The sequence below is a fragment of the Seriola lalandi genome, unplaced genomic scaffold (genome assembly GCF_002814215.2).
Source record: "Seriola lalandi dorsalis isolate HSWRI2012SDOR001 ecotype SW California unplaced genomic scaffold, Sedor1 jcf7180002054835, whole genome shotgun sequence".
In the NCBI taxonomy this organism is placed as follows: Eukaryota; Metazoa; Chordata; class Actinopteri; order Carangiformes; family Carangidae; genus Seriola; species Seriola lalandi.
This window is the reverse complement of record NW_019525388.1, coordinates 909,719-926,688: the sequence shown is the minus strand read 5'-3', so window position 1 is coordinate 926,688 and position 16,970 is coordinate 909,719. Positions and strand designations below refer to the sequence as shown.

General features: G+C 42.1%; 1 protein-coding gene across 13 annotated transcripts in view; it reads right to left on the bottom strand.

Moving 5' to 3' along the window:
• Positions 1-16,970, bottom strand: part of neo1a (neogenin 1a) — a 155,060-nt gene that overhangs the window by 15,851 nt on the left and 122,239 nt on the right. For 12 of the 13 annotated variants that reach the window (XM_087179415.1, XM_023426697.2, XM_023426701.2 and 9 more), the window contains exons 8-16: positions 16,638-16,872; positions 15,436-15,590; positions 13,048-13,196; positions 11,122-11,260; positions 10,571-10,620; positions 6,745-6,889; positions 4,296-4,406; positions 3,945-4,139; positions 2,745-2,840 (exon numbers count right to left, since the gene is read on the bottom strand). In XM_087179415.1, coding sequence (XP_087035541.1) covers positions 2,745-2,840; positions 3,945-4,139; positions 4,296-4,406; positions 6,745-6,889; positions 10,571-10,620; positions 11,122-11,260; positions 13,048-13,196; positions 15,436-15,590; positions 16,638-16,872 — 1,275 coding nt within the window. The remainder of the gene's footprint in view (positions 1-2,744; positions 2,841-3,944; positions 4,140-4,295; positions 4,407-6,744; positions 6,890-10,570; positions 10,621-11,121; positions 11,261-13,047; positions 13,197-15,435; positions 15,591-16,637; positions 16,873-16,970) is intronic. The other variant, XM_023426702.2, reaches the window with a different exon arrangement.

The following is a 16,970-nucleotide window of genomic DNA, read 5'->3' as shown; positions in this document are numbered from 1 at the left end:
TATATCATATCCATCTGTTCATTTAGTGGTATTCACTTTTAAGGGCTCCATACAAAGCCCAGTCCAGCATTTGAATACCATAAATGGTATTTACTATGTTACATAGCAACAACCTGTTGCTTAACTCGCTGTTTTTGTAAGAGCTACTGTGTGTATGTGCTTGTACGAAGAACACTTGACTGTATTTGTGTGTATGGTGCCTGCCCATTACACCCCATAAAACCCAGTGTGTATGTTTGTGTGTCTCTGTGTCGATGAGAGGGAAACAGCTTCTGGGCAGCAAACTGAAGGAGAAACGCTTCAAGATGGCCTCCTGGCCACCGCTGCCACTGCTTTCACTGCGGCTGCTTCTGTCCTCAGTTTGGATGCAATGAAAGAAAAAGCTCTGGTCAGTCACCCGCGATGACATTCCTCCTCAATCACTTGTGGGTGCTCTCCTCTCCTCTCCTCCTCGCTCTATTTGACACCTCTTTGTACAGAGCTGCCCTCATTATATTCCCAAGACTGAGTCAGAGTGTCTGTGTGTGTGCGTTTACGTGCATGATGGAGATCCAAGGATTCATGTGGTTGTGGAAAGGCACTGAGGTTTTTGGAGTGGCATACAAGCTGCATTTCTTTACGCAGCTTGGAATAATACAGTCTCCGGTATTAACAAGCAGAATACACTGCAACAAAGTCGCTGAGTTGCCTTTGTGACATTTTACAGATCAGTGTAAAATCCTTCATTTCCTGAATATCAGTTAAGACATCAGAGTATTTTAACATATTCAACCTAGCACTTTCTCAACCTAAGTTCACCAAGTTTTTCCTCAGTTTTTTTTTTTTTTTTCAAAAGTAAAAGTACTATGTAGGTCAGCTCGTCTTTTTAATCCCGACTTGAACAAACTGGCAGGAAGGGAACGCGCCCCCGAGGATTCAGCAGCAGACGATGGTGGTGGGCTTTGGTTCTGCTTTGAGAGGAAACTTTTGGATCTGACGAAGGGTTGCCAAAGTCACAACAGGGGGTCTGCATGTGTGCAGCGTGTGTGTGTGTGTGTGTGTGTGTGTGTGAGAGAGGATGTGAGGAAGAGAGAGTTTCAGAGAGAGAAGTGTACAGTATGACAGTGCGCGGGTGTATGTGCACACTTAGACTGCCACCCCCCCTTGAAGCATGTTGACATGATTCATGTCATCCAGCATCCCACCCCTCTCAAGATCGGCGGTGCAGTAGTGCTGCGGCGGAGACAAACTGGAGTGATCAAGGCTGAGCGGGGAGGTGGGAGGCTGGATGGGAGAGGAGGCGGGTGCAGCCCACATTCTGCGACACCCCGGGGAGCATGGGCTGGTTGTCTTCTGACACTGTCACATAAACTGTGTGAACCCCTCTCTAATGCAGTCTAACTGGCAGTGTTTCACACTTTGAAGCACACTGGATCGGGACTTAAGTTCTATATCTAATTGTTAACAGGGTTGTGATCTGAGGCTTAAAGAATTATGGATCGTGTGGGTGGAAACTGAGCTGGATTGTCCATATTTTCTCGACAAATACAACAAAGCTGTTTCATTCTACTGCACAGAGATGGCAAAGATGGCTGTGTCACAGAGCCCGACTGACTGACTACTAGAATTTTGAGGCCAATACTGATATTAAACAAATATAGTACAAATGTAATTTGGACCGAAATGGACAACAACCCTGTGTGCAAATGACGGAACTGGGAACATTAGACAGGAGCTGAATCCATGTCACCATTTCATTTTGTTTCTCTTGTTATGTAAGTGCTATGCGTCACGTTGTGTCTCCTACGTGTTTGGGAAAAATGTAATTTAAAAAAAACTGCTTTAAAAAGAAAAACCCAGTACCCTTCACCTTACATAACATCAACAGACATTTTTGATATTAAAGTTGTACATTTTGCAACTGAAAAATAAACTTGTCATTGCTCTCTGGTGGACAGTGTCTAAATCACCTCAAACATACTGTGCCATTGGCAGAACTGTCGTGCAATCTTGGGCAAAAATATTGTCTGTGCCGCTGTTATCAGTCGGTGTCTGCATTGAGGCACATAAAACATTCCTTTGCCTGATGAAGACCCTGAAGGATTGAAATGTTGCTTCTGTAATAAAGTTCAGCAGCTACGATTCAACATCTCTGCATCTCTGCTTTTCCTTTCCTGAATCTACTATCCTGCATCTGGTTCAAATACAGGATTTGATGCGCACTAATCTGCCCTTCTGAACCCAGTTTGTCCTCCAATAATATTTCTGGCTGTACTTTCTCATTAGGATATCTGCTCCATTAATATATGAGGAGCTTGTCCTCAGTAATCTAATATCAGGAGAAGGTGGTAATCTAGGGGGTCAGAGATTTGAAAAGAGACTTGAAGAAGAGAGTTAATTAGAGCAGTGAAAGACCCCGATGACACGTGATCTCTGCGGTAATTTGGAGTCCAGACACAATCTGTCTGATATTGATCTCAGGATAGACAGGGCAAAGATAAATGTCAGTCGAAGTCTTTTTTATTTGGGTGGGTAACTACATCTTTACAACGTGAGTACTGAATATCCCATAATACTGTATGTGGTTTCTGTTGTGTATGAGCTAACGGAAACACAGTTAATGAGATTTGTTTTTCCATATATGGAGAATATAATTGAAATGACTGCATCCTTGTTTTGCAGTGTATCAAAATGGAAGAGAGACACTGTATTTCCAGGTAAGCAGGTCAACGGATGGATGTGTTGATTTGGATGTTACTACATACCTGACTGTGGTCTGGTGATGGCGCTCTCATACACAGGAATCCCCTCACCCACATTATTGAAGGCCTTCAGTGTGATCACATAGTGGGAGCTGGGGTCTGTGAGATAAAGACAGAGAGCAGCGAGCGAGATGAGAAGAGCGAGATAAATTGATGCAGCCATCTAATCAAGCCAAAACTCTCGAGACTCTTGACTCATAATTGCAATATTAGCCAGAGAGAGTATTTGAATACAATCATCTCTCTTACTGTGATTGTAATGAAAGCTTCAATTATGCATATATAGATATTTTGCAACAATTTCTCTTCTAAATCTCCCCATTTCCTAAGATTATTTCTTTGACTCATAATCCACTTCCAGACCCCTTCCCGAGCCTTTGATTACTAGTGCATTGCTGATGGCGATTAATTATGACATTGATAAAAACCAATGACAGAATGTAAGCGATGTAATGGACACAGTAGGACAAAAATGGATTTTTCTGTAGAACAAAATCCGTGATCGCGTGTCTAGCTTTTCAACAGAGCGGGATCACGCTTCTTACTGAAATAAGCTGCTTCCTTGAGTTTTATTAAGAAACTGTTTCATCTGAAGACAATTTGTGCCATTTTCTCAAGGGCTGGACTGACCCTATGCAGAAAAATGGCACTCGTGCAAAAGCAGAACCGAACAGAATATTTCAGTCGTTGAAACTTTCTATTTTCTTTGGTTTGATGACAGCAAGTGTGAGAATCACCAAAACAAATCTGCCTTATTCAAACATTATGGCCTTTAATTACTGTGTCCCCATTAGGCCAATCTGTGTAATTAGTGGCTAAGGCCTGTGGTGGAGAAGATCTCATTAATTCTCTAAATACTCACTATGACCTACAGATGAATCGCTTCATAGTGTTTGCGTGTCCGTCTGTGTATGTTTGCTGATTAGTAATTAAAATGTTTTTATAACTGTATAATAACTTCATTAGAGTAGTGTATAAAGTGCCAAGTTAAATCACATTTATATTGATAAGTAAGAAAACTGTAATGTTTTAAATGTAGATTCAAATTAGTCCCACAGGTCATATCAATAACTGCCTAGTGGAATTTGACAGAACTAAGATCCTCCAATGTAATTATGTGTGATGAAAAAGAAAAAAAAACCAGAACTCACGCATCCAAACAGAGGCAAACAAAATGAATCCCCACGAGTGGTTTGTTCTTACCGAGGTTCTCAATAGTGTAGTAGCGCTGCTTGTAGTCCACTTTGATGGTCTGAGCGTGGGGACTGCCGATGCCATAGCCGATGGTGTAACCGCGCACCACAATGTCCTGGTTCTCTGGCGGCGTCCAGCTCACCACGATACTATTGATGAGTGGGCGGACATGCAGAGAGCTGGGCTGGTCTGGTACACGTGATTCTGGTGAGGGAAATGCAGGAATAAAAACTTTAGCTGAGTTCTTCACTTCCAGTCGACGATCAGCTGATTAAATGCTGAAAAAGACGAATCACTTAGCAGTAAAAACAGTGGAAACATAATCTGGTTTATAGTCTGTATAAAGGCAGGTGTTTTTACCATCCAGGTCGCTCTCGAACGTCTCTGCCGTGGTCCAGTCAGTGGCCGGTCCCGTGCCGTTCACCGTCATGGCCGACACCCGGAAGGAGTACTCTGTCCCACGCTCCAGACCTGGACAGGCAACACAAGCAGGTTAAGATTCAAAGCTTGGCTATTTAGAGTTGTGGCTAGACTGAATCTCAAGCAGCAATTAAAAAAATTCTTTCATTATTACTTCCCAGTCTTTCTCAGGCCTGAATTTATTTTAAAATTTACAGGTTCTCTCCACTTGGCTGGTTAAGTTGGGTTGCGAGTCACAGACACAATAAATATTTTGTAAGCACAAATATTTTAAACATATGCCTTACACCTCCGTGCACTATTTAAGGTGAAAATCTATAAATCTCCATAGAGAAGGATCGAGTTTTCTGTGGTGCAATTAACTCTCTTTTCCACTCGATGTCATGGAAGCGGTTCAGATTTATTTTTCACCCTTGGTAAAAATGTATCTGCCGTTTAGAAGAGTTGGGCAGCAGCGGCTAGCACAGAAAGTAAAACACTAAGGAGCTAAAAAAGAGTTGAAAGAAAACTTTTGGAGTCTGGATTCGTTCATATTTTAAAAGCTATGGCTCCTTCAGAAAGAGCCGTTTCACTGCTGGGTGCCAGATTTGCTATTCAGAAAAGAGGGGAATGCCTGCTGACAAATGATGTGTAGCTGTATTAATTTGCTGTAAAAAAGAAAAAAAAAATTTCATCATTGTCATATTGTCCCATTTGCACACTACATGCTAATCCTGTAGTCTTTTCTCTCTGTACCCCCTATTCTGGGCCGCCCTTGGGGGTAGCTTCTGAAGACTGCCTAACCATCCGTGCCTCCGAGGCTACAACATCTCCTTCTAAACGCTTTTGAACCAACAAACATTCCTCTGTTTCACCCCCCAGAATGTTCTAAAAAAATCAACTTTTAAGTGTATATTCTCTTTGATGCAGCACACAGCGTGAGGCCGGGCCACTTGAAAGTTGCTGAGACAACATCTAATATTAATCACCATTGCTGTGTGTCTGTGTGGTGATATTGTGCATATTTTGGTGGTAGCGGCGGGTAATGTTAGGGTACAGTAAGGCATGTAACTCCACCTCAAGAGTATTCAGATGAAATCTAGATGTTGATTAAATAAGTACAGCCAGACTAACTCCAAACAACAACTCACACGTGTTTTCAATCTCAAGATCAAGGTTTTAAATATTGTAGCATGTCAGAAATATGAGACAGATGAAATGGGAGCCTGATAGCATGAAAGCTTTAATTGTTGATTAATCTGGATTCATCTAAGGCATCGAAAGGGAACAGTGGAGTTTTTTTGTTCCCTAACAATAAAGAAAATCTTTAAAATCATCTGTCATCTTAAAAATCATATTCAACAGTCATATCAAAATAAAATCTTTTACAGACGAGTTGGAGACTGTCCGTGGTCTCACAATGTAATGCTTCAGTAGACAAGCTGTGTTTTGAGTCGAGGGCGCAAATTACTATTTGACGTCACCATTTCTATCACCCTGTTCACTTGAAAGTGAACCAAGTGGACAGCTCTAAACTGAAGTGTGAACACACCCAAAGACATATTGAGGACACAGCGGGAGGCAGTCACGCAGGCCACATTTAGAGGAAGTCTGGGATGCCTTTGTCTGCATTCGTAGTGTAGTGTAAATGTCAGGATGTCCCCAGCAATACTAGGATTGCCTGTTTAACTTTTCAGTATGCTTTTATGAAGAAGCCGCCTCCATAACACACTCCCCTCCTCTGCATTTCTCTGCTTTGCTACTTGTATTTTTGCAATGAGCCCTCCTGTGTGCAAACGGTGACGATATTCTTTTGTGCAGCCATATGTTGAATATATTATGAATGTTTTCTGTTCTTTCTGGCAGCAATCAAGGTTTACCATCTATAACTTCAAACTATCGTCTTTCAACCCACTTATCCCATGCAAGCTTGCAAGAAGCTGGAGCCTATCCCAGCTCATATTGTTTGAGGTCCACAGTCTATCACAGGGAGTCAAACTTTACCCACAGACAAAACCAAATATGAGAAGCAAAATGAAATTCAACCACAAATGTTGACTTCGAGATGCATTTAAAATGTGTTTGAATTCCATGTGTGAACTGCGGTCCATCCTCTGCTGGATCTAGATCAACACACAACGTGGGGGGAACAATGCTAAGACTGAACACTAAAGCTCTATAGCTTCTCTCCATCCACTCATACACTAATAACTGCACCACATTCACACCCACCTTCAGGAGATCATTGGAAAAGTCTTTCTGAGAAACTGCAATGGAAGACAACAAAGCTAACTCTCTCTCACCAAATTATTCATGGACATAGTGAACATTTCATGACATCATCACACAGCAGATTTAGTTGGACATTGGTCATTGAAGTTGTGCTAACTGCTAGATCACAGTCCATTACCATCAATGAGCTTGCTGAGCTGGGTGCCTCCGGTGGTCTCGGCCGCCTCGCTCCTCCGGGATCCTTTCCGGTATCGGATCTTGTAGCCCGTGATCTCCCCGTTCTGGGCGTTAAGGGGAGGGGGCTGCCAGCGGAGCATGATGCTCTGAGGGGTGAAAATCAGGACAAGAGTCAGATGAGACAAAGCGTAACGTTTGGCACATGCGGGACCATCTGCTTTTGGGCCTGCAGCTGTTAAGGTGACCTCGTGGTTTAGCAGGTAGCATCACACTTTCCCACAAACCTTGGCGTCGGCAAGTTGTGTGAACGCAACTCTGCAGGGTTTACTGTTCTGTTTGGTAGAGACGCTGTCTTACCTGTCCCTCCCATCCAACTGACAGTGGTGCAAATGGGAGGGCCCCACAAAAACAAACACCCCTCTGAGCGTGGGTGACACAGTGCAGACTGATGCGTTAGGAAGAAATAAACAGATTAATAATAGAAGGAGGTGTCCTGATGAGAGGGGTGTGTGGGTGGGTGTGTGTGTGCGCGTGTGGTCAGACTAACCCTGCCGAGACACTGAGACACAGAGACGAATGCAGGATTTTTGCTGGCGGGTCTACGCTGCTCTGTTGTGGGATTCATGCATCCGAGTTTTTGTGTGTGTGTTTAAAGAGATAGGTTGGGGGTAGCTCAGCGTGGGAGAAGAGTTAATTAACGCTTCCCCACTGTCACACTGAAGCACAAAAGCGTGAATACATGTACAGGGCACACACACGCTCCTCCCCAGCTGAGTTGAGGGAATTGCACAAATTAAATTTGTGTTAAGTGTGTTCAATTATTTCCATTTTTCTTATTACACTATCAGCGGTAACTTGCTATGTGTGTTGCTTTTTCTCCTTTCTTTTCCCTAATCATGAAAACCTGTTTAATTGACTTTTTGGCAAATCACAAGGGGAAGTGGGAAGCCAGATGCCAAAAGGAAAAATAAGATCACAAAACCATGACTTTCAAGTTTTCTTGCAGGTAAAAAAATGGGAGGTTCTGCTTGACAAGACCCAAAAAGGGGACTGAATATGAAATGCATGTTAATTAGTTTTCTTTCCAGTTCCATTTGACTGGGCACATCACATCGGCTAATTGCATAAATGCTTTGTATCTATAAATTATTGACTTAATGGCTGTTTACATTCAGAATTAAACCCAATGACAACAGAGACAGAAAAAAATTAAATAGAAGACTAATTTTAATAATGTTTAGAAATAAAGAACTCGAAATGCACAAAGTCACTAACGCAAACCTATGGAGAGAGTTCCAGTGGAAAATAGTCCATAGATTCTTCAGAGGCCCTCGAATCTTGGCCAAAATAGACCCCAATCGAACAAGTGAATGTTGGAGAGAGTGTGGGGAGGTGTCTGCAGACCACACACATATATTTTGGAAATGCCCCCTATTGGACAACTTTTGGTGTGAGATATTAGACTTATTGGACAAAGTATTTGTTTTTTCTCTACCCAGGGACCCACTACTGACCATCCTTGGGGTCATCCCTGAAGCAGGGTTGAGTAGGAAAAAGATATACCTGCTGCATATATTTTTTGCAGCAGCCAAGAAGGCAATAACCCTGAACTGGCTTAAAAAAGACCCTCCAAAATTACTCACATTTCAGACAGTAGTTAAAAGAATTTTTACAATGGAAAAGATAACATATATGTTGAGATTACAAAATGCACAATTTACAGACCGATGGGCGCCTTGGTTGGAAGTGGTGGGGGACGATTGGTGATGAGCAAGTGTGGGGGAAAAAAAAAGAAAAGGAAAAACCTATATCTTATCAATTTGCATGCCAGGTGATTCGCTGGAGATTAGATGGGAATCCGCGGCTGCTGTTGTCCTATGTTAACTTTGGTGCGTATACTATCTTTTATAGCCCGTCGGGCTTGTTCACTTAATTGTGGTCTTTTTGTTTGTTTTTTGTTTGTCTTTTATTGGGTAACCAAACAGATTCTAAACATGAACTGGCTGTTTGTAGAAAAGAATGGCTTATTTTACATCTTGTTGTTTTTATTCACTACTACTATTGTTTCCTTTTCTTTTTTAAAAGCAAAATATAAAAGGGAAAAAGAGATTGTGTAACATCTGAAACGTGTGATATGTATGAAAATGTTGCTCAATAAACATAAAGTTGAAAAAAAAAAAAGAAATAAAGAACTCCAGATGTTTGTTTTGCAGTTTTAAATAGGTTTGTGTGGCTCTAACTGGGGATGGCTGGATGTAAACTATCCATTCAGAAATCATTCCTGCCCTTTCCACCGAGTGAGCCGTCTTTATTTTACTCTTAACATTAGCATGAGGGTTTTTTTTCCCCCCTCTTATCAAATCTCTGCTGAGTATCCCTCAGCATGGGTGGCCAGTTCTCACTCAAGCTGGGAGTGTGTGATAGGATTTTGTATCAGTTTTTTTCTTCTAGTCAGCTTTGACAGTTCTCTCTCACTCGGCATCGACCAGCAAAGGGCTAAAAATGCCGGCTGCTGTTTTCATAGTCTGCAGGCATCCTGAGGTTTTCCGTATCTTCTTCTTTCTCTGGTGCTCTCTGTTTGCACTTGCTTTCTCACGTGTCATGAGTGAGAAACATCTTTTGTAAAAAAAAAAAAATGTAATCCATCATCCGGGTGGAAATATACAATAAATACGCCTACAGCTCTCTTTTTGAAGATCAAATGGCTGAAAAGACAGGCAGCCGAGGCCAGTTTCCTGTTTAATCAGAAGCCTGTTTCGTAGCCTGCATCCACCTCGGCAGCCTTATTTTATCAAGAGGATCATGCAAGAAAACACAGTATTTATAACTGTAATAAATCTGATTTGACAACAACACTTAAAAAAGAGTGTGAGACACCAGGAGTTGCCGCCTGGCTGTGAGAAATTTGATAGTTATCTCTCATCCAAAGAGAAATTCAATCGCGATAAAAGAAATCTCACGTTCTCACTTACCCTGTCAGCTAAAAAACATGCTAACCCACATGGTGAGATGGCTGTTACAAGGGTAGCTTTGTACATAGTGTCTCAATAAACACTGATTTGACAATTTAAAGATCAAAAGACAGCTAGACATCTGTGATAATTGGGCTAATTTGGTTGAATTTCTAGTTGAATTTCAAATGAGTGTTCAACTATAAAGCAGAACTTGTTGAAATATTTACAATCTGCTGATCCAACACTTATACGGAAGCTGCCATCCAAAAAATCGTACTTTTCAGAACATTTTTAACCTGGTTTTCAGCTGGATGTCTACACTTCTTTTGACCTGTAAACCACCCAATCAATCCTTCCTCAGATTCTTTGACCGATACCTTAACTACCTGGGGATCATTTCTGGCATGCCAATATCTTCCAGGATAATATTTTTTTCGCATCCATTTTAGATTTGAGCTTCGGGCTTCTTTGCCAGATCCTGTGCAGATGGAGAGTTATACAGAGGCTAAAACCTTCTGACAGGCAAGTCTCCTGGCGATGAGTGGATCGATGAAGGTTCACACACCCTCTTAACCAGCTGGGGCAACAGGCCTCTGACGTAGCTAATCACATAGAGAAACAGCAGTGTCCTGGCTTGCAGGCTGTGGATCTGTTCAGCTGTTCGTCTGTGTGAGTTTGTGTATTTGGTGAAGCGGCTACATACACTGTACACGAGTCAGTGAGTTTAGTTGCATTTGTTGTTTCTATGTTGCACCTGAGAAACTGTGCGCAACAAACATGGATGCCTTTAGTTTCTCATGACAGAGAAATCCTGATCAGTTACAGGTTCTCCAAACTGTGGCATCCTGTTCAGTTAAAGCAATTAGGGCTTACCTTTGAGTTCTGGACCTCCAGAGTGAGGTTTTGAGGAGGGCCGCTTGGTACTGTGAAACGAAAGAAAACAGACCATTTTTTTCAGTCTACAGCAAAACAGGACACAGAGACATGCGCTAAGAGAGCTAAAACAATTAGTCAGTTAAGGCAGATGCTATTTGCACCCAGGTGTCCGTAGCCAACGATGCTTTTTGCACCCAGGGTGGATAGTCAATGTAGCTATTTACACCTTGTTGTCTATAGTAATAGAACATATATAGCATATAGCAATATATGGCAGAAACAACCACCCAGGTGTCCGTAGCTAAAAATGCTATTTGCACCTGAGGCAGATAGCCAATGTGGCTATTTACACTCAAGTTTTGTTGGACCACTTCATTAAATTACATGGGAGAAGAACTGGCAGAAAGGCTTTCTAACACGTGGTTAACGTGGTTTGTTTCCATGTGACTATTTTCACCTGGGTGCAAATAGACAATTAATGACAATTAGTCAATAACGTCACAAGCCAAAAGCAAATCTTGGCAGATCTCTTCATTAAACCAACTGACCATCAGACAGGGTACGAACAGTGATGTCCTCAGTGGAGACACCTGGACCGTGCTTGTTGTTGGCCACCACACGGAAACTGTATTCTGTGTTCTTCTTCAGCCCAGTCATGGTGTAGGACTGAGCATCTATATCAATGTCCTGAAAGAGAGGGAGGAAGGAAGAGAAACATTTACAAGCCAGTCTCTTTCAACTCTAAAAACAGGATTGTGTGACTACAAACACCTATTATTGTCTTCAACTCAAACGTCTAAGAAACATCAGATAAAGCAAAATGTATCATATTTTCACCTTCTCATCAATAAGTGACAATTCATTATGCAAAAACAACATGAAAATGGAATATATGATATATAAATAAGGTAAATGTTTTCACTACCATCAATACCTGCAAAATAAGATCAAACTAATTTGTGAGTATTTCACTGCTGACAGCGTGTTTGATAACCGCAAAAAAGCTGCTATTTTAGCATTCAAGTTTAATAATGGAAGTAGAAGGCTGTAAATAAGAACTTCCAATAGATTTAAAACACAAGCAATCTCTCATATGTTGTGATGATACAAAATGTGATGCCTGCTTTCATCATTTCATCACACTAACATTTCAGTTGGTAATTCTGAATAAAAATGTCATCTTCCACTGAGAAACAAATTATGCCTTCTGTGATTACGACTTTTTGCTTTACAAATTGGGCACGCTGGCCCGTGCCCAATTTGCATTCAGCTCTATGCTTGTGACATTTTGACTAAAAAGAGGCAATTTTGCGAATCTAACGTGAATCTAATCGTGCTTCCAGAGCCGTCCAATCACAACTTCTGAACTCCGGTCAGATGACGGCCTGTGACCACATCACCCTTCAAGAGGCATCATATGCTGTCCCCGACTTTCTCCCGTCATTTAATATTTCATGTCCCTTCTGCACTGTGTCTCTCTCTAACTTCATCTCTGTTCTGTCCCTTTCCTCCACTTCTTCTTTCTCTTTTCATCCTTCTCTTCATCTTCCCCGTTTTCCACCTCATCTCTGGCTCTCTTCTCCGGGGAGCTGAGGCATCATTACTCAGTGCGCTGGCTGACGTTTCATCCATTATCATATTAAAGGGTTTTTAATGCCTCACTGGCTTGCACACTGCTACTGCTGGGGCTGACTCAATATCTAAGCAGCTAGCTTTCACTCTTGTTACAGAGTTAGACCAGCAGGGAAGAACTGGGTGAATCATATCTGCTTCCTTTTCACACAATATGTGTTTTTGTGTGAGATGTGTGACCAAGAGTGCGGCCAAAGAGTCTTTTGGCAAATGACTAGGATCTTCTTCCCTCATCACAATTTACATTAGAGAATGCAGTCATACACTTTTTTTAATCTAATGGACCCTGCAAAATCAAGCGTCAGCCACACACAGCACTTCTCCTTTCAAACTGCAAAGTGAGCGCTGAAACAAGGACATCAACAATATGTTTCTGTCCAACTTTTACATTTATTTCAAGAGAATTAAATATGTCACTGTCAATAGAATGGAGGCAAAACACACAACAAAACATTGTAATACAGGAAGTATGTTTGACAGCAGCGTCAGTATCAAATTTAAAAAAAAAAAAAAAGAAGAACATTATTTTGAAAGCGTTTCCAGATGTTACTATCCATTTATTTCATTTCACTGGATACCTTTTCTCTTTGTTTTCATCCAGCTGAGTTTTTACTTTTTATTATTTTGTTTTTAAATCTGTTGTTTTAATTTAAAAGCTGATCTACAACTAAAGATAAAGATTAAAAAAATGATGATCGGGTCATGTTGGTGAGATTAGGAAAAAAAACTTGAGCAACTCCAATACCTGAAACAAGTGACGTCAGATAATCTACTTTGGGAATTTTTCTATTAATATATGAATAAAGCTGAGAGACTGGAGACATCCTACAGCGACATCCTACCTCTTCGTTGCCGACGCTTTTGTCTGTGTAGTACAACTTGTAGGTGAGGATCTCTCCGTTGCCGGTGAGAGGCTTGTCCCAGCTCAGAGAGACGGAGGTGGGCGAGTTCGACACAGCCAGCAGGTTCGGAGCAGGGCCGGGCACTTGGACTGATGAAAAACACGAAGCGGAAGAGAATTTAGAAAACCTTTAAATCTGACCACTTTTCATGCATTTTGTTGCAACTAGAAGAAAAGAATTCAGTTAAGTAACGTCCAGTGATTCCTGCCAAACAATTCGGCTACTTCAAAGCCACATTTCCTTATGTTAGCAAGAGGTCAGATCACTCGCCGCAGCTCTCGGGAGACCAATCTGTCCCCTCTGGACTGGGCTGCCGGCCATCTTGACTTACTTGTTATCCTCATGACAAACAAACTGTAGGTGTTTCACGATAAAAACGTCAATGTGCATCTTGCATTCCTCCAGCATCTGCCTCTAGCTTATATTCAGCGTGGTTGACAGTTTATTTCATTGTGTCTGGCTAGTCAAGATAGCGGGCAGGATTAGACAGAGAGTGTATTACTGTGTAGCTGTGTATCAGCTTTATACTATGGCTGCTAGACAGCTCTATTTTGGTAAGATAAGCACAGAAGGGCAGATACGTCCATCTAGTATGTTTAGCAATAGGGTATATCTTAAATTAAATGCTTACATAAACACAAGTAGCCCCAATGGTACTTTGTTTGGAGTGAAAATTATCTAACAGCTTATAAAAACTTAACAAATGAGAACCTAAGCATACATTACTGTGTATATATATATATATATATGAATTTATGAATTTATGCGAGCTTGTCCGACTACTTTATGTCCCTTTCACGCCTGGAGACTAGACTATGGAGAAATAGGGCCATAATTCCTCCTACACTGTTCATCTGATGCAAATGTAAACACACTCAAATTCAAGCTGGCAGCCAGCAATTTAACCTCTAAGTAAACATTTCATTTCATATTATGCTGGAGGTCAGAGCCAACGTAATAAAATATGTATCATTGCCCTAATAATTTGTGACTGCGCTGTACAGAGAACTCCCTGTGTCAGTTGCATAAATGGACAGTGACATTTCCTGTTGTCTCTGTACTGTGCCACATTGGATTTAAAATGAAACGGAGACTAGGAGGTTAAAGTGCTGGCTGTCAGACACAGATATATGTCTGTGCTGCACATATCTTTTGAGCTTTAGCTGCAGGTGTCCCTGACAGAACAGAGAAGCTCCCATTTGTCAGTGTGGACGGATGTTAGAGGTGTGTGTTTCCTGAGTTGTGCGTGTGTGTGTGCGTCTCCAGGTGTATTAAGCCCTCTCTCTGAGGAGAAGTGATACGGGTCAGCCGTGTATGCACACACCCGGCACTCAGATGCAGGTCAACAGTTTAAGCTCCAATTCATAGCATGTTCTTACACTAAAAGTGCACACACACGACAGAGATATACTGCACAGGTACAGTCCGCCCTCACTGCTATCCCCATGGGTGGCTCGGCTCCTGCTGGCAGGCATTAAGGTGTAGTGTGTGTGTGTATTTGTGTGCGTGTGTGTGTTGTTCTGTCTGCCCTCAAACCAAGGACACGGTTAGAGAAACAGCAGCTGACCTAGAAAACGACAGTGACGGAGCTGTAGCTGAGCCAAGAGGTGAGGGACATCCACCCTGACAGTGTGCAGTGGGAAATCCCCTTCACAGCACTTTCAAATACGGGTGACACCGAGAGATTTGGAGGAGCAGCCATGGGGAGCTTGCACACCCAAACACAAAGAGAAAGCACTTGGCCCCATCTCCTCTCGATGATTCTTATGTGTCTTTCAGTCAAAATATTGTAATGAGCTTCTGTATAGCATCTCTGTACAGACTGGATGAGGGAATTATGTTAAAGAAAAAAAAATCTGGAATACTAATGTCAAACATTCCTCACTCAAGTAGGCACGGCTTAAAGCAGCGAACACACACACGAAACACACACAGAGGGCTTATACTACATGTTGGGGAGTAAACAAGAAGTGGCTTACAAGAAAACGCTGCCTCTCTCTGGTCTGCTGTTGGGTGGTCTGACTTAAAGCACAGCACTAAATAGCGTCCTCTATGAGTGTTAGCGTGTGTGTGTGTGTGTGTTTGGGGGGGGGGTGTCTGTTTGAAGTGAGCGTATGCTGTATGCGAGTGAATATTTGTTTGTGTGAATGTTTATTTGCACATTTGTGCGCTCCTTTTGAATGCATCCTGTTTGCCTCAGTGTGCCAGTGTGAGCACATTTCCAACAAACTGGCTGGAGTTCGCTTTTATGTTTGTGCGTCCTGTTTACTGTGTACATATAAATGAACGTTTGTGAGTGTATGTGTGCGTGTGTGTGTGTGCCTTTACCTTCAGCCTGGGTGGCCACTTTGAGCGCTGTAGAGCTCTCTCCCTGCCCGTTGCTGTTGTGGGCCACAACCCTGAAGCGATATTTGGTGTCTGGCATGAGATTCTGGATGGTGACCTGCATCTCCCCTGGACGGCTGGTATTCACTACTCGCTCCCTGGTGTGGACAAACACGGTCAAGCAACACAACATTTAAGGATTTCAGAGTGTCATATTTGCTGAATTTAGGTTGGTTAGAGTCAAATTTAGGGAACATTTCCAGTGGTATAATTGTTGGATACTTAATGAACTGTAGGACTGGCAGACAGTTAAATTATACAGTACATGCTTGTACATTTAGTCATCACATTTAGTGATTAAAAGGTCATGAAATGAGGAAAAAAATGTTTTCCAAGAACTCAAGGTGACGTACTCAAATTGCTTTGTCCATTTAACATCTCAAATGTTTGCAATTTGCAGTGATTGAAAACAGGAAATTAGTAGAACTACACATTGAAGGAGGTGGAAGCATTTGGCATTTTAGCTTTTTAAATGTCTCAAATGAACTAATTTTCTAGTCAATCAGCTTATCAGTTAGTCAACAAATTGACTAAAGATGAGCATGTTAGCACTCATCTGTCAGTTGGTTTCAGACAAAGTAATGAGTGCTTAACTGCGCTGATTTGTGTGCGCGGTGTGAGTACTATCCATTTCCTCATACAGTACAGCAACGTTTGCATTTACACATCAAGCACATGCTAAATCACTTCTGTTTAAGGCCATTTCTGAAACTTGCTTAAAGATGTTTTACAGTGGAAACACAAAAAGTGGCCAAAACGCTAAAGACCAGTTGCAGAAAAAAATAAATCTCAGCTTCTTGAATTTCCTTCTCAGTCATGTACAGTAAATCCTCCACACAAGAAGCTGGGAAGAATTTATCACAGGGCTACTTGAAAAAATGAAATAACAGTGTTTGAACTGATTTTTTTTTTTGTTTGTTTATACTTCAAAATTAGAAAAGGTAATCCTTTAGGGAAGGAAGTTTGTTTTTAATTAATGAACACTTACTGCCATGATAAGAGCTCTAACTGCATTAATTAGATACTCTCGAAGTGGTCTTAGACTCCTGCACAGGCATGGTTGGGTATTAGTGCCTTGCTGATGCCAGTAGTAATGTGTGTATTTGTACCCTCCAGGCAGTACTACAGCATAGTGTGTGTACTACCTGCTCGTGCCCTCCTGGCTGTAGAAAACAGAGTAGGTTAACTCGTCTCCATGCGGTTCAGCTGGGGGGCGCCAGGTCAGCTTGATGAAGCGGGTGGAAACCAGTGAAGCCACGACGTCTCGGGGAGCAGAGGGGGTGGGCCCTGCTGGACTGGCTACACCTCCGGAGCCTGGCGTTACATGGTCAGTAGTGTTAGGAGTCAGTGAGGGGGGAGGGGAAGAGGGCAGGGCTACGTCTTTGGGTTGGGAGGAGGAGGAGGAGGAAGGAGAGGGAGCAGGGAGGGAGGGAAGGATGGTGGGATGGGTGAAGGGAGCCGGGGGGGGGGCAGGAGAC